Below are 23,768 nucleotides of genomic sequence, written 5' to 3' on the forward strand. Positions count from 1 at the left end.
CAACACTGTCCTTATTTAACAGTTTCCTGGTCATGTTCCTCTCTGTTCATGCTCCCGTTTATCATTCTCTCTTTTAAAAGGATATAATTCAAAACAGAGCAAACACCAGTGCAGAGAACAGAGAAGCTGCTGTTGTCTTTTGCTTGGACACTCAAATCCTTGTAATACTATGTGAGAATATACTCGTTTCCTTGACAGCGGCATCACTAGCCACACTGAGCATTTAGTCAAAGCTCCTGGTTCCTTTGCACTTGACCAGAAGCTATGTCATAGCTCACCATAACATGCACTTGTACAGCTGATTTTCTGCAACTCAGTATGGGACTTTACATGTATTTATCCCTCTTAAACTTAACACAGTTACAGCCAATATCACAAACGTAATATTCAGAGATCCACCATTTATCTCCTGATTTGAATTTTACCTTCAAATTCATCAATCAGGTCCTATTTTATTGTACTCAGTCCCCCCTCATAAAAGCCAAAGACATTACTTGCTGAACTTATAAAAGGTACCAAAAGAAACTGATCATCTTAGAAGCCAACCTAGAATTGCCCTTGAAATTAGTTTCAACATGCAGCCTTCCATCTAGATTTTATTCATAAGAATAACTAATAACAAAATATTAGGTATATTTATAGAACACCAATTTTGCCATGGGGACTCTGGTGAGCACTTTATAGTAATCCTTGCAGCCACACCATGAGTTTGTTTCTGTTATCTCCAATTTACAGAAAAACTAAGGCTTGATGAAATTATGTACCTTGCCCCAACGGTACATAACTAGTCTGAAAAACAGCTAAAACTCAAAATCCTTTTGTCTTATTCCATAGTGCCCCAGAACATCTTCCCCTAATAGGCCAGTATCTGTGGAAGCAGATGCCCTTATTCAATCCAGATGGCAGCCTGAGACAAAGCTAGTTTAAACCCAGGGCAGCATCTCAGTTCATCCACAAGGCAGTTCCAAGATTTAAAATTTAGTGTGAACAACATTGTTCTGATGGTGAAGTATGCCACCTACTGACTTACATGCCCTCACAAGTAGCAGGTTCATATGGTTGCCTAGAACAAATGGCTTTAGGTTGTACAAGCAAATAAAATAGTCCAACTTGTTGATTCCAACATCTTAAGATTCTGTCTAGCTGTGGAAATCAGTTCTCTTTTGTTAATTTTGATTCTACAAATTTGAAATAATTCAATAGAAAAAGCTTTGTGCAAAATCTGACATGTTTCTCAAATTTCAAAAATTTATCACAAAACACATTTTTAAAACTGTTTTATTCCACTGCCATATGGATTGGTAAATAAAAATATCAGCTGTCTTTCCTTCCTCTGTATCATGTCAATTACCCTAGAATTTATGAGCCTTGGGTCTTCTGCAAGTGATTTTGTTGTATTCTGTGCTGTTATCTGATGCACTCATGACTACTTATAATATCATGTATTTTTCTATCGTAATAATAATATCATCCAAGCCTTCATTAAGTGGTGGTAAAAATGCTAGTGCTTAAAAAACTGCCACCAAATCAGTAATTATGAGACAAACAAGAGATAATAAAATCTGAAAAAAGCCAAATAACCATGCCATTCATTTAAAGAAATCTGAAAAATATTAGAGATAATGCTCAAAAATCAAAAGGAGAATTAAAGCAAAAATATGCTATAATGGATGTAGACATATGTACTTTGAGAACTCACATGGCCAACTCATTTCACATTTATTCCTATGGAAAAAATATTCTTGAATTCAGTTTATGCACGCCTCCCATAAACACTCTGTTCTTTCTTTTTGGAAATGCTAGAGAAGTAACGTGGAAGTTTGAAGGAATATACTAAAAGGTATATTTCCATCTACAACATTCCTTCTTCTCCTACTCCATAAGCAAAGCAAGGCTATCAGAGCTTCCTTGGAAGGGAAGAAGGAGTTCGGCAAGAGGTGGGAAGATTGAAAATGCCTTCCACCTACCTGAAGTCATAAATGGTTAGAGCCCAAGTAACCCCTCTCCCCATTTCTAGGTGACAGGACTTGGCCAACACTAAGAGAACAATAAACCCCTAAGTTGGACTTGGTCCTAGGCCCTGATCCTCAAGTAATAAACCTATTTCCTGAATGAGTTTTTTTTTTGTTTGTTTTTGTTTTAATCTCAGGCTGCTATTCATTAGCAGGTCATGAAAGAATTAAATGGGCCATGATTAAAATTTTTTACAAAGGAAATGGGATGAAATAACACCATAGGGTAAAAAGTACATTAGGAGTACAGTCTTTGTTTTACATATATGTTGAGTGGCAAAGTAAATTTATTTTCACTGTGGATTGAGAATCATTGCCTTAGATAATACCACTAACCCTTACCATTACTGAGGAAGCCATATTTTCCCCAATATCCCTTTCATGCAGTCCATCTTGGTACTCAGAAAATGTATTAAAATTAACTGTAACTGCTGACCAAGTTATGAGAAACATCTGACCTTGAAGGAATCTCGAGACAATCCAACAAATTATGGTACAAGTAAAACAATAATACATTCTACTGTTCCCCTCCTATGAGTAATAAATACTAGATACTTACCATTTCCATAATGTACTCTGAGACTACTTTTCGAATTAAGTAGATTTTCAACATTAAACATCTTCATCTAGAACCATTAAATGAATGCAAATATAAGTTGCATTCCCTGGGCCTTTTCTAGTACCTAAATTCCTAACAGTGACATTACTCTTTTTTAAAGGCAAAATGAGATATGCATCAAAATTGATGCTTAAAGGATATCAGGAAAAAATAAGATGAACCAAGTCATAAATATCCAAAAAATGGAACTTAGCAGAAAGGCTGTTGGTAAGTATATAAGGTTCTTATACCCAACCAAGAACCTAAAAGAAAAAAGATAAATATAAGGTATTAGTATGACTTGTATTAATTTTAGTTCTAAATTTCCCTACATAATAATGGTAGTGATAATAATATCAGCAGCAAAAGTAATAGCTTTCACGTACTGAGTGCTTACTATGTGTCACTTTCCATGTGGTAACAGAGTTATGCAACATTATCCCCCCATTTTACACATGAGAAAACTAAAGCACGATGACTCTCAAGAAGTGTATGTTCTAGTTCTTCTAACCAACTCATACAATATTTAATCTACAGCAATTTAATATATATTTTCAATGAATCTTTTGTATTTCTATTGAGACATATACTTTTATTTCTTTTTTGGCATATATTTTTAAATACACTATAATGCAAAAATTTATATAGAGATTCACCTTTACATTTAACAAGCTTTCTTCCAGAGACTAGAATGATATTTGTGAAGCATACAGATGCACACAATCTTAAGCACATTCATCCTATAATCAGCTTAAGAAGTAGACACTTCATATAAAAAGATACACAAAGGCTAAAAATGATACTGGCATTCAGAATATTAACAATCTCACTTGGGTCACAGGCAACTTGAGGTCCACATATAATTTACCCAAAATACTGCAGTTTCAAAAGAAAATGTCTTTTACACTAAGTACTCACTACAGACATCTTATGCATGAATATAGTTTACCTGAATATATTTTAAAATTTATTCCAGGAAAAAACAATGGTTAACAATAGGTATGAAGGGTTAAAACAAATTAGCTACCAGGATCATAACCAGAATTATGATAAGTTCATATTTGAGAAGAACTAAAGAGTCCAAACTTTAGATGCTCAACATGCTGCCAAAATAGGCCAAATTAAGCCCTTGCAACCTCCAGGGTGTGGTCTGTCGGAGATCTTACAGCAAAAAATGTATTTGACCAATTACATAATACAATGAACTATTAATTTACAAGAGTCTCTACCACTGTGTGTCCATTCCTGACAGGTGTCAGGTTAACAGCCTGGATCAATAAGCAACTGCCCTATAATAATAATAGTTTACAGTTGCTTTCCTCTATGAAATTGGGACCCTATGGAGGAATATGAGAGATAAAGGATGTATGAATAAAGTTGTCACACACATTTGACTCACATTTGAATTGTGCCCATTTTTATAATGTAGGCTTCAACTACAATAAACGAATAACCAAACACAATCTCAAATGTTCCTGTCCTAGGCGAGTAGATATTACCAGCCCTTGCTTCCTCTCTGAAAAAGGAGTGATGACTCTGATCGTTGGTGATTTGGCTTAAAATTTATTTAGAGCATGAGTTAATCCAATTAGTGGAAAGTGAATAAATATCTCTAAGTTACAAGTTGTCTGAATAGCAGACAATTTTAGGCATTTTGCTATGTTTCAGAAATTTGAGTTTTCACATTACATTTATATTCTAATTCATTTCCAGACTATTGTCCCGCTCTTGGGTGATACAGTAGTAAGATTCCTCTAATACTTCATTTGCTCTTATGACAAAAGCAGGACATGCTTATGCCAGAGAATGTTGGCAATCAACAGAAAGACAGAGGAATACTCATAATCATAACATGCAAAGAGCAACCCTATATTTCCTTTCAGATCCTTTTCTATGGATCAACATCATTACATTTTTCTTTCATTCAGTGAATGAAAATGCTTAACAGCAGAGACAAGTTTCCTGCTTTTATGGGCTTTACATTGCAGGGAAGTGATTAAGCGCTAGAAGAAAATAAAACAGGGATGCAGCAGCGTCAGTCGGGAACGGCCTCACTAAGCAGGTGACAGCTGAACTGAGAGGCCTGAATGACATATCCAGCTATGAAAAGATAAGGTGTCAGAATACTTCAGACAAAGACCCAAGCAAGGGCCAAGGCCCCAGGTGGGAATGAGCCTGATGTGTGAGAAAGAATGTACAGTGCAGTGAGGAGAAGGGGAAGAGAGGAAGTTGCTGGGGAGGGAATAAATCACATAATATCCCATAGGCAAGGAGTGTGGATTTTGTTCTGAGTACAAGAAAAAGTTACTAGAGGGCTTTAAGCAGGGAGAAAAGAAAGAACTTACCTGCTTTTTAAAAGACTCCCTTCATTGCTAAGTGGGGGTAAACTCTAGGGGGATAAGAAGTCAGGAGACCTGTGAGGAGACTTGGTCTAGGATGCGAGTTGTGGAGATGGAGAGAGGTAGGCAGGGAACACGTGATAATGGGTTGGACATGGGAGGTGAGGAGAGGATGACAGTAATCCAAGCATGACACCCATATTCATTTGAGGAACTGGATGCCATTTTATTGAGAAAGGAAAGAGAGAAGAAGAGATGGGGGGGGGGGGGTGATATGATTATTGAGTACTGTGTGTCAGCTATAGCTCTATGCATTTATATGTGTTAACCATGAGGCAGGCATTTTCACGACAGTTAACCCTCATTTTATAGCAACTTGTTCAACGTCAGACTGTCATGTGGTAAAGCTTGACTTGAATTCAAGCAGTCTGACTCTTAACCATTAACTATATATAATCATGTATAAATATTGTCCTAAAAATAAAACCATACCGTATTTACTATTTTATAACCTCCCAAAATTTAATTCAACTAAAAATGACTGACAGCAAAAATAACTAGCTTAAAATAAATTTAGAAAAAGGAAACAAAATTTCTGAAAAATGAGCAAAAATGCTTCAAGACGATTACAAAATCTTGAATAATTATGAAATGATTACAAACATCTCCCCATCATTCACCAAAAATAACAATTAAAATGTGACCCAGGATATTTATTTTCCACCAACCGTCAAGTCAACCAAGTTACTGGGTTGAGCAATTTGCTTTCAGCCAAATCATATGCTACCAAAGCTCTTTCCTCCCGTCCACCCTCAGGATGCTGTTATATGGTGAATAATATTTACAGCATGATAAAAATCTGTGACTCCAGCTAACCAACAACAGAAATAAGAAATAAAATCAGAAACACAATAACCAGCCTTGCAAAAATTAACATACACACCTTGGAAACAAAGATGTCAGAAAAAACAATGTTACTAGAAGACATCCTTTTAAAAGCCAAGAATCTGAATTGAAGTCCAATATGTATCCAACAGCCCACATGGTAATCACAGAAAGCATCAGCAGCAGGAAGAGCTATTAAAAGATTCAGAATTTTAGAACTTTATGGATTTCACCTCTTAAGTATCTAACAATAGTGTAATATGAGAACTACTTCCAAAGTATAGAATAACAATTAATACAACAACAGAACTAACACAAAATTCTCCTCCAAAATTGCTGATTGATAAATCTGAGGTTTGAGAGATTGTACATCTTGGAAACAATCTTTTTTTTTTTTTCCTAAGATGAAGTTTTACTCTTGTTGCCCAGGCTGGAGCGCAATGGCGTGATCATGGCTCACTGCAACTCCCCGGTTCAAGCAATTCTCCTGCCTCAGCCTCCCGAGTATCTGGGATTACAGGAACCCATCACCATGCCTGGCTAATTTTTGTATATTTATTAGAGATGGGGTTTCACCATGTTGACCAGGCTGGTCTTGAACTTCTGACCTCAGGCGATCCACCGCCTCAGCCTCCCAAAGTGGGAAACAATCTTTTAAAAGCCCTACATTTTATAAAATGTTGCTTAAACATATTTTGTTTTGCTTTTCTTCTCTAGAAGAAATGGTGGTCTTTTAGAAAACTGTTAATGAAAGCTAAGATTTTTCAAAATAACTTCTTGCAAACAGTATTCTATATTGGAAAGCATAAAGCAAGTTCAAGGGACTACAAAGAAATTAATACACAAGACTCAATGAGGGAACTATAAGAACTCCAACCTGGGCACTGCATCATGCCATCCCTAATGGAGAAGGTCAGATGCAATAGGTCTGCAGAAAAGATGAGCTATGTTTGGAGAATGTAGAATTTTAAATGCCTATGGACATCTAGGAGACATCCAGCAGGCAGTCAAAAGTAGGTTTAGCATTCTGGAAGACTTGAAATTTATCAGTACATAGGTGGTAAAGCCATGAGTGAATAACATCCCAAAGACTGTGTGCAGGTAGAAAGGGGGCAGAATCTTAGCCAAAACAAACACTTAAAGGGAAAAAAGCAAAGTCGCCAAAAATAACCAAGAACAACCGACCAGAAAGGCAGGATCAGAATCGGCAGAAAGAAAGGTTTCAGGGAATCCAGGGAAGGGAGTTTCGAGAAGGGGGATGTTCTCAGTGTCAAATGTCACATGGAGATCAAAGATTAAAATATGTCCTCATGATGCTACTAATTCAGGTTTATTTTGGCAAAGTTAAAAGAATGAACCTTCTATGAAACAACAGTCTGACTGAATTGAAGCTGGGCCTCGTGTTTGTGCAATGCAGTCTTTAATGACAAGATATGAGAACCTTGAAAGCAAGCAGGGCTTCCTTCTTTCTTCTTCCATTTTCACTTCTCTAAGTCATATCTAGGAGTGGATAATTTCAAATGACATTAAATCTTTAAAATGTTTCCAATTCCAATTGGCATGATGACACAAAATGGGCTAGTTTAGATTTTTTTAAATGTAAATTTAGAATCTCCTAGCAACATAATCTCAGAACAGAGATAAGAATTAAATATGGATCTCAAAATTATAAATCCTAGCTATAACACTCTTACAGACAAGCTGCACTATTCATTCAACAAATACTTGAGGGCATATTATATACAAGGTACTATTCTAGGCACTTGGGACACATCAGTGAATTTAAGATCTTTTTCTCACTTAAATTCTAGCTGGGGAAGATAGACAGATAAATATGCTAAGTCAATTTTATAGTATATAAAAACCTGGATGACAAAGGGCCTTAGAGGCCATCATAAAGACTTTGCTTTTACTCTGGGAGAAATGAGGAGACATCATAGGAATGTGAGCTGATAAGTGACATGACTTGACTTACATTTTAGATTCATCTGCTGAACCAACATGGCACTGGTAGAGTGGTAAGAAGGGGTCAGATTCTGGATATAAACTGAAGGCTGAACTGGTCAACACATCTTTCTAATGGACTGCATATGTGGTATGACAAAAAAAAAAAAAGGTGAAGACACAGGAATGCCGGAGTTACCAGCTACTGAGATGGGGAAGGCTTGGTTTAGTCAGGGGAAGGGTGGGGAGGGTATCAGAGGATGCCTATTAGACATCAAAGTGGATGAATCAAGTAGGTAATTTGATATATGAGTATGGAAAGGTCTAGACTAGAGAGACAAATATGGGAGTTATCAACATATAGATGACATTTAGGGAATGAATAAATAGCAAAGAAGTTCAATAACAAAATCCTGGGGCACCCTACCAACAAGAGATGGGGAAGAAGTGGAGGAGCTGGCAAAGGATACTGAGGAGTAACCAATATTTCTTCCTCTCCCCACTCCACATGCCTAATGCAAAAGCAGTATAGCATTCATGATGATCCTCTACATAAGAATATGGTATCTCCTAATTTAGAATCACTATGAAAGTATAATTACTAATTATTATTAATAAGATGATGGTATCATATTTGAAAACACTAGAGACAGTGGAATCAATCCAATATCCCATTTTAACAATTTAAATAGTATTCACTTCTATGACTTAGATTTTGTTATTCATGAGAATAAGCTGAAGTTTCTAACATTTTCCATTATTCAGTTCATTTTAAAGTTTAGAGGAACACCACTCAGAACTGCTAAGCTAAAAAAATGAATAAAATTTGGGTTTAATCTCTCAAAATTCCAGTGTTTTCTTTTATGAAGTGACATCATATGCCTAAAGTTTGCAACACTATCATTTTTAAAGTCCTCATGATTCTAAGGCAAAATTGTAACTGTTATTATTTTCTTTTTGAGAAATAAAAATTTAGTAAGGAATAAGCTGTTCCTACAAGCTTCTATAAAACTCTTTGCAACATGGTGTTTTTCCCATTGTGTCTCTAAAAATCAAAACCTTTTGCATTTCAATACACTCATTAAATAAATGTGGAAGTACATAATACTATTCATAAGGTAACATGCACTTTTAGAGCATCTAGTTGAGGACCAACAATAAACAGCCAATGAAAGTGCCAAATTTCCAACTTTGGGCAACAGGATGCAGGGGAAAGATATAGTCAGCAGATATAATGCAGCAAAAAGCCAACTCTCTGGTTTCTTCTGATGCCTAAATAAACAAAAGCAAATGAACAAAAAAGTCATCTATCCCACAGAAAAGACCCCAAATGAAAATACCTCGCATTTCTGCAGCCACCTCCAAAGTCTGAACTTTTGGTTGGTTCTCATTTTGGCTTCCGTTTTTAGCATATGAATAATGAGCTGATTTTTGTTTTGTAGAGCCATATCAAGAGGTGTTTCTCCCTTAAAAAAAGAGTGGGGTAAAAAGTTTAAAAATATTTTTAATATATTATGAGTGCTAAACTTTTTTTAAACTTACCAGAATCATAGACTCAACACAGTACTCCAAGGATAGCCAGCTATTATTATTTATATCTATCTTGGGGTAACTGAAAACAAATATATAGCTCATCTTTATGTGAATTTATCAGTCTTCTAACTCAAGATATAATAAACTAAGGGAGATAAATACCTGGCCATACCTTAACATTCTGGATATCCAGGCTAGAACCAGCTTCCAAAAGCTTATCAACTGCATTAACATTTCCTGCTGCAACTGCCCAGTGAAGTGGAGTGTTTTGGTGTATTTTATCAACCACATTGAGAGAAGGATTAAACTTTAAAAGAAATCCAGTTGGTTCTGGCCTGTCTCAAAATAATAAAATACCAAGAGGCATTAACAGAGATGATGACTTAAGGAGTAAATGCAAATTATGAATCCTTTAAGATAATGCCATCAATTAACCATTCAGTTAAGTATTCAGAACTGAGAAACTTCTTTGTACTGACTTATATTCTAGGTACTAATAGGAGATTCCAAAAAAAAAAAAGACATCTATTAAATGACATGCTATATAGACAATTTTAACAATGCAGTGAAATAACTGCTTCTGTTTTTCAAACTTTTCCTTTCATATTGTTCTATTTGCTAACACTTGTCTCTGAATTATAGATTTAACTTTAGCCAATATTAAATGCTATGCTATTTATTCAATTAAAGACTAAATGTATGTTTTAGTTGAGGAGCTAACTTCATACTATCAAATCAACTGTTAAATAAAGCAGGTAAAAATTATGTCCTATAATATTTGTGAATCTTAGAAAGTTATGGACTAAAAGACAGAATTCAGTAAAATATTTTTACTTTACCAATACCTTTCCTTCCTTCATGACCACTGAAGAGATTATTTTAATAAAACAATATTCTACTTTATTTATTCCATCAACATCTTTATAGAGATTATACCTGACTTCAGATTTACCAGCAAAGACAAAATGCTTTTTAATAAAATTCTACCTCCAATCCTACCATGAACAAAAAGGAAATAGCATTAGAACTAACATGGTTCCTAGAAGAGAAGTCCTAAGAACAAGCAAAATCAGAGATTCAATACAACATAGAAACAAACTGCTAAAGTGAGAACTGTCACAAGTATTTGCTTAAATACCAGAAGTTGAATTATACAGTGTCATTAATCATGTGTTTATAGAAATAAATACACAGAAAAACTTAAATATGTAAGTGCTTAATCTGAACACACAAAAAGACTCTTTTCAGTTATATTTTCAAGGCAGACAAGACTGATGTCAGAGAATCTCAAAATTTAATATTTTCCAGAAAGCAGACTTATCAGATTTTAAATTACGAGAACATTTAAAATTATAGCCATTTTTCTTAAAGGCAGAGGAAGAAATACAAGTCATGTTAACAAGTATATGTCAAGGTATATCTACTTGTTAGGTAAGGAAATTTTTTTCTTATTAGTAGCTTTCAAACTTTTTGCCAAAGCTATCAGAAAAGAGAAAACGTATTTCAATGCTGCTTTTCTAACTATCTTAAAAGTCGATTATCACAGTCTCAGTGTGGAAAATACTATTTTCTTCAATGTACTATCATCTCACATAGACAGAGATACTCAAAATTACACACACAGAAAAGAAATAGTTGGAACCAGAATCAGATTGAGGTGATTAAATTAAACTCACCCAATTACTTTGTGAGCTGATAACATGAGAGGTGTCTGGCCATTTACAGCTGTCATATTCACACTCTATTCAAAAAGAAGACAATTAGCATAACTGTAAATACATTCAAAAGTCTATTTGTTCTCGTAATAGAAATATCTCTTTAATACATTCAGTACCACCATTATTTCTACATGAAGGGTTCAAATATCATTTGATTAAAAAAATGCTCTGCTCTACTTCCATAGGGTAAAAATCCATGGATTTCTACAAAATATTTTTAAAAAGAAAATCTGAATATATAATGTAAAGTGTTACATGATATGAACACAGACAGCTAAGGGAAAGAGTAAAATGTTCATAGCTACCATTAAATACAAGAGATGGTAGAGGCCTTAAAAGTCACCTAGTTGAGACCTTAGTTGACACATTAATTCACATTATCAATTCTTATACAAAGTCATTCAGTATCTACTCAAACAATTCCAGTAAATAGTGAACTCCCTATCTTCTGAGGCAAACTTTTCTTTCTGGACTTAACATACTAAGTTTTAAACAGTGAAAATTTCCTTTCTGTTTTCTGGAATACAGAAAAAAAAAAAAAGGAAATCATATTTCCATGAGGATATAATCCTTTTAATAAGACAAGTCTAGGTTTAAGGTATACAACAATGGTTTCAGCTAAGCCAAAGAAAAAGAGTTTCAGCTTCTGAAGATTCTTATGGGCCTTGGAGGACTAGGACTTGGGAAGGGGCCCAAAGAGAAGCAGACAGGACGCTTCTTCATATATTTATATTTTTCCAACAATGAAACCTAGGAGGTTATAATTCTACTTCAATCAGCTAAGTCTGAGAGAAAGTGCTTATTTAAAGGGAGTACAGCCATTCTAACAGCATTTGTGCAAACACGTTTTCATGCCTTTTACAGGAAAGTCTGCTAATACATAAACTACTTTGCTACCGGAAAACATATTCCAGGCAAGTATAATTGACATTTAAACTGACAATAACCTATAATTTAACCTGTGCCTCTCAAGGCAAGTCAATTTTCATGGAATTACTTTAGAAAACAATAAGAAACTTGCATTCAAATTGGCCTCCCATTTGGGCTCAAATAATGAAAGCAAATGATGGGTTAATTTAGTGATTTGACTACCATTTTTATATTCAACTAGAAGAAAAATACAGGCTTTGAAGTCATGTTTTTGAAAAACTCTGCAAATTACTGGGTTCATAAGAAAAACTATTACCAGCTTACAAGTTTCAGAAACATCTATTATACGTTACTGAGCTAAATGACCTGTCCTTTTCCCTCCCACGAAGCTGGAAAGCAGTATGCAATAGCTAAATGTACCCAGGCTAATATTTGAATATCTGGATATCCATTAACCTCCACCTTAAAAATGAGAAGAGACTACTACTAATAATTTCCCCAACCTTTTCAGATGATAAAAGCTGGAGTGTAAGACACATTTGAGAATATACCTGTCCCTTTGAGATGAGATATGCTATAATAGGCATGTGTTGAAACAATACTGCCAGGTGGATGCTGCTGAATCCCTCTCCATCAATGAGAGTGGGGTCTGCACCATGCTGGAGTAATAATATGACCATAGGTAAATGTCCTTGTCTGCAAACAGAAGACAAAAAGCCATTCTGTAGCATGCAGAAAAAGCAAAAAGTCAGGGAGAAGCTGATATTCCTAAGACATGAGGGATTTTGGTTACATATAAAAAATACTTCCTAACAGTAAGACAGTAAGATTTTTGAAACAATGGTGATTGTCCAAACGTTTTTTACTTAGATTAGATGCTGCAAACTTAGAACTATATGAATAATCATTCTTGGGTTTTTTTTTTTTTTTGAGACAGAGTCTCACTCTGTCACCCAGGCTGGAGTGCAGTGGCAAGATCTCGGCTCACTGCAACATCTGCCGCCCAGGTCCAAACGGTTCTCCTGCCTCAACTTCCCAAGTAGCTGGGACTACAGGCGCATGCCACCACGCTGGCTAATTTTTTGTATTTTTAGTAGAGATGGGGTTTCACCGTGTGAGCCAGGATTGTCTTGATCTCCTGACCTCATGATCTGCCTGCCTCAGCCTCCCGAACTGCTGGGATTACAGGCATGAGCCACTGTGCCCAGCCTGGATAATCATTCTTGAGTGCAAGTGATAAACTTGATAACTTCCCAATCTACCTTAAACCTTATATTACCAAATGTAAATAATAATTTTTTATGACATGCTAACGATGAAGATTCTAAGACCACTTAGACATCCCTGTCATTTTAAAAATCAAAAAATCATAAGCCAGATATACAGAAATATAATATTCATAAACTGTGGGTTTACTGTGATAATATTAAGAACTATATATTCACATGCTTTTCTTAAGCTTGACACTGGTTCATTTTTCATGTAAAGTACTGTACCTCAGTAGCTTAAGGGGCATGAATTAACCCTAGAGCTTCAAAACTCTTGGCTATGGAGAAAAGATTCAACTCCTTGACTTACATGAACAATTTTTCACTTCAGTTTCAGATTCCTGTCAACCCCACCAACCACCGAGAGTGGAGTTTAAATTAAAAAAAGAAACTGGTAAGTATTCAAGACTTATTAACTTCAGTTTCAGATGACCAATATACAACAGAGAAAAGAGGAGAGCGACCACACAACATAAATGTTCTAAGTTGACCTACTCGAAATTTCTTGTTAATCCTGCAACAACTTTTAAAAGAGGTGACTCATTTGGCCCTGAGACATAGAGAAATACTTTACATTTCAGAGGAAACTGACTGTGAAATAAAATCGTAGGTTTCTGAATAGACATCTGTCATAAGCCTGAACTGATTGAGTCTGCAGTTCACTGAACTACTACTTTTATTTATGTTATCAAGTATGAAAATTATTTATTCTAATTACAAAAAATAAACTATAATATACATATTTGAGTTGGATAATTATAATGGCGCTCTAAATTAAATATCAAAAACATTCTTTCTGCAAAACCTTTAAAACTGTAATTTATTTTTAAATAAAGGGAGCAAAAAAAAAGAAAAGACAGTCTTTCAAATTGTCTATAACTGATTTTCGATATGGTGACCACTAGTTACATGTGGCTATTTAATTTCAGCATTCAAAGAAACCTTACCGGATGGCCCAGTGAAGAGGAGTTGAATTTAAATCTCCACCCAACTGATCTACAACAGCACCTTTTGAAATATAAAACCTGTTAAAAGCAGACACAAATGAAAATAAGATTTGAAACTTAAGCTTCATATTGAAAAAGAAAATACTAATTTTTTCATAGTAAAAATATGTTGGAGAACAAATTATGATAGTAATATCCCTAAAACACCCAGATCTATAGAAATACGAAAGGTTCACATGGCAGAATCAGACAAATCCCTGATGAAACATTCTTAGGATGTAAGTAATTAGTCCTGCTGTAATTGGCATTCCATTATAACTTACATACCAAACACATCATAACTACTCTCTGCATAGTCTAACTACTGCAGCACTCTTGAAATTGTTTATATTCAAAAGGTTTAGGATCAGGCAGATATTCTTACTTGACTGGAAGGAGAAAGGTAAAATTATGTCACCTTCAACAGGTTAAAAGTAGAATTACTATGTGGGACTGAATTTTAAAAGTAAGTAGTAAAGAATTAATTTAAAATCCTTTTGGAAAAGTTAGACATTTTGAGTGTTTTGCCCTGCATTTGGGAGACAGAGATGAGAGGCACTGTATAAGGTGGACATATAAAGTAATGAGACTGATTTTCTTCTACGGTTTATAGGAATTAGTCTCATTACTTCAAAGTTGAGCTTCATACATCGTATTATCTAAATACCATGCCAGTTTATTTCCACAGAAGAGGAGTTTGCCTGTGAGTATTCATGTGTGTTAGAACATTTTAAACCTTAATAAATTTCTTAAACTTTAAAGATTTTAAATATCTAATCCTAAAACACAAAATATACACACATTCACATACAAATGTACATTTTACATGTTAAGCTGTTTGAAAGAAACAATGGGCAGGCATTACTGCTTTATGAAGGGGAAATATTTTATACAATCCAATACATGCCCACTTAAAAGTATATTCCATATTTAGTTTTTTAAAAAAGGTTGTATTTCCTACCTATCTATTCTTCGTGGTGTTAACATGTAAAATATTTCAATGTTTCTTCTAAACTAGATGAGACTTCCCATTCTATTCTGAAAAAGTTTATTATGCTTTTCCTTTTTTAAAAGGTATTCACTTTTACTTCCTAAACTTTATGATTGGCCCCCTTGGCTTTATCTCTAATTTTCCTTTTTGGATCAACCAGGCATGGTCTCTAAGGTCCTTTTCAACTTTATAATAACCAACATGTGTGGCAGGAAAAGTTTCAGGTGTTCTTTCACACGAGGATTACACATGATTCAATACTCGTACTTAAAGAAAAAGATAAATGAAGGAGAGGTCTAAAATTATAAATTCACAATTAACACACATATATCCCATCTTACTTTACAAGATCCAGTCTGTTGTTAATAGCAGCCCAATGAAGAAGTGACACATTTTCTTTATCTGGTTGCCTGACATCATATCCTGCTTCTACCAACTCTTTACATCGTTCAAAAATCCCGTATCTCAAATAAGAAAAAAAAGCATAATTGATACCATTAAAATCATTTCAAATATCAAAATTTCTTCATTTTACTGTATCTTTTCATTATCCAAACTGCCTTTCAGTCAATAGAGAAATACAATAATTAACAAAGACATGCACAGAGAGGACACAGTATAAAGCCAAACAGCAAAAGAAAACCTGGTTTACTTACTGATCAGATTAATCTTTTTGGAGTTGAACTTGATTTCCATAAGTAAACTTTAAACTTGCATTGCCTCCCTTCAGTAAGTTTCATCGGATCTCCACTGTGTGCCAGAAACACCTCCTGCCGATTCCTGACAATAATCTTACCGCTGAATCAAACCAAGCCTATGCAATAATCTCACAACAAAGGATACAGACTAAAAGTAAACTTGGAATGGGATAAATTCAACAACAAAATATGGAAAGAATATAGGTATAGCAGAGGAACAAATGATTAGCCCTTCCTGAAGGAGATGAAACTAAGCTATATTTTATAGGCTGACAAAAGGCATTTCAGGCAGAGGAAGAAGCATGTACAAAAATCAGAAATGTGAAACTACATAGATGTTCAGAGAAATAAAAGCAGTGTAACATTGCTAAAGCATAAAGCATGAGAGGGAATGGTGAGACATGAGGTTAGAAGCAATAGGCAAGGACCATATGGGCCTTCTGTGCTACACTATGAAGTTTAGACTTTATCTACAGTTCAATGGGAAACCAATAAAGGGTTTTAAAGAAGAAAGCACTCAGACTTTGAGTTTTAAGAAAGATCGCATTGGAGGCAATATGGAAGCTGCTTAGAGCAGGGTAAGGACAGAGAGTAAAATACCAGTTTAGAGGTTATTGCAATAAATACGGGTGAGAGACAATGAGAGCCTAAAGTAAGAGAGAAGCAATAGGAATAGAAAAGGAATGACGGGCTTGGAAGATATTTAACTATTAGTTAATCAGTTAAATAGTATAGCATTGAAAAGAGGTATTTCGTAGACAAATTATTATAGCATTAAAAAGAGGTATTTCATAGAGAATAAAGAGATAAATCATTTATTAGCAATATTTCTTTTTTTTTTCTTTTTGAAATGGAGTCTTGCTTTTGCCCAGGCTGGAGTGCAGTGGCACGATCTCAGCTCACTGCAACCTCTGTCTCCTGGGTTGAAGCGATTCGCTTGCCTCATCCTCCCAGGTAGCTGGGATTATAGGCGTGTGCCATGACACGAGGCTAATTTTTGTATTTTTAGTAGAAATGAGGTTTCACCATATTAGCGAGGCTGGTCTCGAACTCCTGACCTCAGGTAATCTGCCCACCTCGGCTTCCCAAAGTGCTGGGATTACAGGTGTGAGCTACCACACCTGGCTTATTAGCAATATTTCTATGAAGTCCCAACCGATCCTTTAGCACTTTCTTTAAAACTTATTTCTATTTAAAAGTACCTGAAAGTTTCAATAAGCTCGCAAGGATAAAAAATCAAACCAAATAGCAGAATTGTCTGTTTCTCACACTGTAAATTAGAACAATTTCTGCCTTACCAAACTATGCATGTGTGTGTGTTTGTGTGTGTGTGTGTCTTTTTGGCATTTTTAAAAGAGTAAATTTTAGAATGACACACATACATTTACACTCTCCATCTTTTTTTTTCTTTTGAGATGGAGTGTCGCTCTGTCGCCCAGGCTGGAGTGCAGTGGCTTGATCTCGGCTCACTGCAAGCTCCGCCTCCCGGGTTCATGCCATTCTCCTGCCTCAGCTTCCCGAGTAGCTGGGACTACAGGCATCTGCCACCACGCCCAGCTAATTTTTTGTACTTTTAGTAGAGATGGGGTTTCACCATGTTAGTCAGGATGGGCTCGATCTCCTGACCTTGTGATCCACCCACCTCGGCCTCCCAAAGGGCTGGGATTACAGGTGTAAGTCACAGCACCCGGCCCACTCTCCATCTTTTAAATGTCAACTTTAATATTTTACTGGAAAAGAAATACTCCCTTTATTTGAGAAACATAATAAGAATATACATTCATAAAGATTTTGCTGGTTTAGAAAACACACACACACACACACACACACACACACACCCTAGCTCTCTATGCCCTTCCCAAATACTACCTACAGGTCTCCCCACAACCACCTGAGAAGGTCCAGGACCTGAAGAAAATTTTAGGAAAGACATAAAATGTGAGTTTTTACTGAGATTCCCTTTAAAAAGAGCCTAATTTCTGACATTTATCTTAAGAGTTTCATGGGCAACAGGGAAAGATTTAAATGTTTCCATCCTAATTAAAGCAAACATTTACCTTAAGAAACACTCATCATTGTATAAATAAAAGATAAACAATATCAAATAATATTCACCTAAAAGAGTGGTTCCCAAGTCCTCTAGAGTTCATATAAATTGGTAATTAGAATACTCAAATAATTGTCAATATATTTTTTAATTAACATAGACAATACATTAGCCTATATTAAGGCCAAATAGGCTAATTAATCTCCAAACATCTTTGTTCTGATAGAAATTATATCAAATTAGTATGGTAACATTAGTTCCCCTCAGGTTGATTAGATTGGCATGATTTATATTTGATGGGCAATCTGCTGGGCAGATTTGTGTTTGATTACTACAAAAATGGATTACTATTTGATGCAGTCTGATGAACAAAATACTTCAAAATATGCTCAATGGCAAGAGGTGTGATAGATGTTAATAATCAACAAGATCCATGAAGGTGAAAATGTTGGGAATAATTGACTTAATGCAAATTACCCACATATGGAGATTTTAAGGGGAAACTTTCAAAATGTACTTCCATATCCAGTGCAAGCAAAACAATACACTATGTGTTTCAAGTGGTCAGAGAACATATTTCCACTTACTGTCTTTCTTCTAGTTAATCCAGCACAAGCACATGGAAAGTACTCAAGAAATAAATGATTGTTTAAAACATCTATGAATGTGTAAATCGGTATTTTTCATTCCATTGACCTATTCAGGTTGTAGTATATTTTAAAAGACTGAGATTTGTATTTCGAATAAAGAGTTTGGCTTAGTGTCATTTAAAATCATCCATTCATTCAAGGAACATTTATTAGGTATCTCATACAAGAAGGAACTGTGCAAAAGCACTGGAGCTACAAAGATGAAGACATGCTTTTGCTAAGAAGCTGTCCACAATCTAATGGAACGTCTTTGTACATAAACAGCTTAGGTATGCTTTACTAAGTACTGTGGTGTTGCTATGACAAATATACTTGGTGCTGGTGTTAACTACCATTACAAAGTAAGAGAGGTAAACATATGAAGAGCCATGAACTACACATACGTTACTATTAATTCAAGAGAACATGAGGATAAACCAAAGCATTTGGAAGACTTACTGAGTAGCTTTGACAATGTCACAGTTACTAGAGTCCTCTATGAGAGGAAGAGCTTCTCTTGCATTGGCAAGTTCTTTGTTTTCATGTGCACAGATGCCATATCGACCAAATCCTGGAGGGTGGGGGCCATGGCTGTGATTCCTGCACTGAAGAGTAAGAGTCATTTGACAATGCATGAGAGAATTAATGTCACACTCAATTACATAATGAAGCATTTGCTACTATCAACAATATCTATATTAATAAATTAAATTTTTTGGAGTTTTAGAAGTGTATCCTGAGAATGACTTGAACCCAGGTGGCGAAGGTTGCACCGAGCTGAGATCGCACCACTGCATTCCAGCCTGGGTGACAGAGTGAGACTCTGTTTCAAAAAATAAAGAAAAAAAAAGTGTATCCTAAGGAAGATTTTCTTTATCTTAATTCTGTTCAGTAGAAAAGATACTTACTATTACAAAAATCCAAATTACATATTTTGTTCATAAAACAAAGGTCATCTAAAAAGGCATAGATGGACCTTGTTACTTGTAGTGGGTAGAGGACCATCGCTACTGACTTGGTAAGAAGTTTGCCAGGCCTCTATTTCTTGGAGTTGTGGTGGACATACCCTAGGAATATCCCCCAATCCCCCAATTAATCAAGTTCTCATATAATCCCTTCCTCTTGAGCACAGGTAGAACTTGTGACTTGTTTCTAGGCAATGGAATATGGCAAAGGTGATGAGACAATTACTCCCATGATCATGTTATATAAGTCTCTGTCTTAGCCAACTGAAGCAAGAGATTCTTCTGCTGGCCTTGAAAAAGCAAGCTGCCATGATATGAGATGGCCACATGACAAGGAACTGTGGGCAGTCTTCAGGAGTGAAAGTAGTCCCGACAACCAGTAAGAAAATGAGACTTTGATCATACAACCGCAAGAAACTGAATTCTGCTAATAACCAATGAACTTGAAAGAGGAACCCAAGCTCAGCCTTGATGTCAACTGTGAGACCCTTAGCAGAGGATCCAGCTAAGCCATGCCTAGATTCCTGACAAACAGAAACTATGAGATAATAAATAGGTGTTACATGGTGGCCTGCTAGCTCAGTTGGTTAAAGCATAGTGCTAATAAGTATGTGTTGTTTTAACCCACTAAATGCGTGGCAATTTGTTATACAGTAATGGGTAACAAATACAGAACTGACTGCAGAATTTGGTGAGGGTAAAAAGATTGATTGCCAAGATAGTCCCATTAGCTGAATCAACGAATGTTACATTCAGATCACCCATTAGAAGCAGCAGCAAATGGCAAGCTAAAAAATTTTCCTTAAACAATTATCTCAGATTTGTCATTCAAACTAATTTGAGTGTTTCTAATTTCAAACACTGAGCTTACACCTTAGCAGAAAACCAATACAGGATTCGCTAATATTGGGGAAAAAAAAAAAAAAAAAAGGCCCACAAAAATCTAAGATCAATTATCTGTTCTGTGGATTATGAATGCATTTTATTTCTCCTTTCCATTACTATGGACTTCTGGGTTCACTATCACCTCTAGGGCAGATGGGTAGATGATCAATTAAGATGAGCAATTTTGACACTTGCTGACAACTTTGCTAAAATATTTGGTGGATGAGCAGGCAGGCGGAGGGAGTTAAAATCTTTAGCACAAATGATGCTCACTAAATCACTTTAATACCCCCAAACAAAGACTTAGTTTTACTTGAGAGAAGGACTCCTTCAGCTAAAGATGTGGGATGCTCAAAGTTTCTGTTTCCTAAAAGCACAACTACATCAAATGTACACATTATTTACATATATTCTAAATACATTTTTAAAAGACTCTACAGTGTGACCCTAATCACAGTTATATCTCTGACTACTCATTTATATAATAATCAATCTTCTAATCTCATAGGCTACTCAGATTTCCAAGTAGAAACAGATTCATGTGAAAGGAATCAACTTTAATAAAACACATTATATTGCATTCTCTAAAGAAATGACACCTTAAAGAGAAACCTCCCTGAATTAGTACTTTTTAAAAAAATGTATTTATTTATTGGGATGGGGGTCTTCCTCTGTTGCCCACGCTAGAGTGCAGCAGTGTGATCATAGCTCACTGCAGCCTTGAATTCCAGGGCTCAGGCAATCCTCCTGCCTCAGCCTCCTAAGTAGCTGAGACTACAGGCGCATGTCACCATACCCAGCTAATATTTTGTTTCCTTTTTATTTTTTATTATACTTTAAGTTCTGGGATATATGTGCAGAACGTGCAGGTTTGTTACATAGGTATACATGTGCTATGGTGGTTTGCTGCACCCATCAACCTGTTATCTACATTACATATTCCTCCTAATGCTATCCCTCCCCTTGCCCCCCACCCCTAACAGGCCTCAGTGTGTAATGTTCCCCTCCCTGTGTCCATACATTCTCACTGTTCAACTCCTACTTATGAGTGAGAACATGCAGTGTTTGGTTTTCTGTTCCTGTGTTACTTTGCTGAGAATGATGGTTTCCGGCTTCATCCATGTCCCTGCAAAAGAAATAAACTCATTCTTTTTTATGGCTGCATAGTATTCCATGGTGAATATGTGCCACATTTTCTTTATCCAGTCTATCATTGATGGGCATTTGGGTTGGTTCCAAGTCTTTGCTATTGTGAATGGTGCTGCAATAAACATACATGTGCATGTGTTTTTATAGCAGAATGTTTTATAATCCTTTGGTATAACCAGCTAATTTTTCAGTTTTTATTTTTGTAGAGACAAGGTCTTACTATGTTGCCCAGACTGGTCTTGAACTCCTGACCTCAAGTGATCCTCTTGCCTCTGCTTCCCAAAGTGCTGGGATTACAGGTGTAAGCCACCAAACCTGACCTGAATTAGTGCTTAATAAGCAAATTTAGTTACCTATCTGCAATTTTTAAAAAGTTGATTTTTAAATAAATGTATCAGAAATCATATCTTCAAAATAGTCTCCTCAGGAGATTATTAGTTATTCCAATGGCATTATCTTGAAATGTTTTCAGAATTCCCTTTCTGAAACCGTCCTCAGAGCCATATAAAACAGACTCATATTTTTATACTCCGAATATCTGAAAATATTATGATTTATTATATAGAGTGAAGTATATAAAACATATATGTGTATATATATATGGACTTCTTCTTTTGTAAAGAGTAAAGAATAAATATAAAATGAACTTCCATGAAACCACTACCTAAGTCAAGATATAGAACTGGGCCAGCACCTTAGAAGACTGCCTGGACACATGCTATGCTCCACCACATACCCACACTAAAAGAACAGTTTCCTGACTTCAGTTATAATCACTTTTTGCTTTTCTTTATAGTTTTATCTCTAATGTATGCAACTCTAAAAAGTACAGTTCAGCTTTACATTTTTTTAATCTTTGTACAAATGGAATCTATCATATGTATTCTCTATCATTTGTTTTCATTAACATTAGACTTACAAGCCTCATCCATGTTGTTATGAAAGCTACAACAGGTTCATTTTCATTGCTGTAGAACATTCCAATACAGTAACATACTACAATTAATTTATCTATTTTACTATGGCTGGATATTTGGATTGTTCCCAGTTTGGGGCTATTATAAAAAAATACATTGCTATGCACATTCTTGTACATGTCTCTAGGTATATATATATATACATGTAAACAATTCTGAAAAGCATATATCTAGAAGTGGAACTGTTGGCTTTGAAGATATGCTTAACTCATCTTCAAAATGGTTGTAACAGTTAAACTTTCCCCTGTGGGGTATGAGTGCTTCTGTTGCTCTACAATCATTAAAGAAACCTAGAAAAGTGAACAAAATATATGAAGTAAACTGTATTCAGACATTGGACAATGAGAACAGTAAGACTGTGATTGCCAAGATATGAGGAAAAAGAAAAAAAAACACAAGGTGAGCCCCATCATCCCAGCAATTTTGCAATCATGTGCACTGAGAGGAAAACACTTTGTTTTAGAGCCCAGAAGCCTTGCTAAATTGAGGAGACAGAAATTTGAGATCAGAGAGGCTGAGATAGCTGGCAGTTGTGGGCACATTCCAAGGGGCTCCAAAAAATCTGTATAGGAGGCCCATTGAGTCTTTGCAGAGTACTAGGACAAGCAATGTATAGAGGGAAACTTGACAAGTATAGGCAAAAAATGACTGGAGATTTCTAAACTGAACAATTACTGGAGTTTATACGTAGCAGGAAGATGTTCAAATTCTGATCAGCCAAAGCGGAGAGTCTTTGATGACCCCTTGGGTTATTCAGTGGAGATATCAGAGGGCCACACCTTAGAAGTAGTGCTGAACTGTATCTGGAATAAAGGCTACCCCAGAACCACTCTAGAGAAGCCTAAAATCAGATTTCAAAGGACTCAAATTGAGCAACATTAACTTTACTGCCTGCCAAACAATATTCAATAGTCTTTAAAGAAAGGCATCAAATACCAGATACTCATCAACATGCATTCACAAAGTCCACTATCAAATCAAAACTCACTAAACATGCCAAGAAGCAAGAAAAATGTGATCCATAGCCCCAGCCAGAAGAAAACCAGACCTTGAAACTATAAAGATGACAAAATTAGCTGAAAAAGACATTAAAACAGCTAATATAAGTATGTATAAGTATTTAAAGGAAAACATTAACAAAATGAGCAAAGAAATTGAAGATATGACAAAAGATCTGATTAGAATATCTGCGGATAAAAATCAACCTCCTTGTAATCCCAGCACTTTGGGAGGCCAAGGTGGGCAGATCACTTGAGGTCAGGAGTTCAAGACCA

At 35.6% G+C, this 23,768-nt stretch overlaps 1 protein-coding gene across 2 annotated transcripts in view; it reads right to left on the minus strand.

The window, feature by feature from the left end:
* ZDHHC13 (zinc finger DHHC-type containing 13) overlaps positions 1-23,768 on the minus strand; it is a 53,377-nt gene that overhangs the window by 15,081 nt on the left and 14,528 nt on the right. The window contains exons 2-10 of one of the 2 annotated variants that reach the window (XM_025358012.1): positions 18,978-19,123; positions 15,486-15,608; positions 14,115-14,192; positions 12,451-12,595; positions 10,988-11,052; positions 9,484-9,646; positions 9,119-9,244; positions 5,893-6,026; positions 2,773-2,873 (exon numbers count right to left, since the gene is read on the minus strand). In XM_025358012.1, coding sequence (XP_025213797.1) covers positions 2,773-2,873; positions 5,893-6,026; positions 9,119-9,244; positions 9,484-9,646; positions 10,988-11,052; positions 12,451-12,595; positions 14,115-14,192; positions 15,486-15,608; positions 18,978-19,123 — 1,081 coding nt within the window. The remainder of the gene's footprint in view (positions 1-2,772; positions 2,874-5,892; positions 6,027-9,118; positions 9,245-9,483; positions 9,647-10,987; positions 11,053-12,450; positions 12,596-14,114; positions 14,193-15,485; positions 15,609-18,977; positions 19,124-23,768) is intronic. The other variant, XM_025358013.1, reaches the window with a different exon arrangement.

Source organism: Theropithecus gelada, chromosome 14, assembly GCF_003255815.1.
Source record: "Theropithecus gelada isolate Dixy chromosome 14, Tgel_1.0, whole genome shotgun sequence".
NCBI lineage: Eukaryota > Metazoa > Chordata > Mammalia > Primates > Cercopithecidae > Theropithecus > Theropithecus gelada.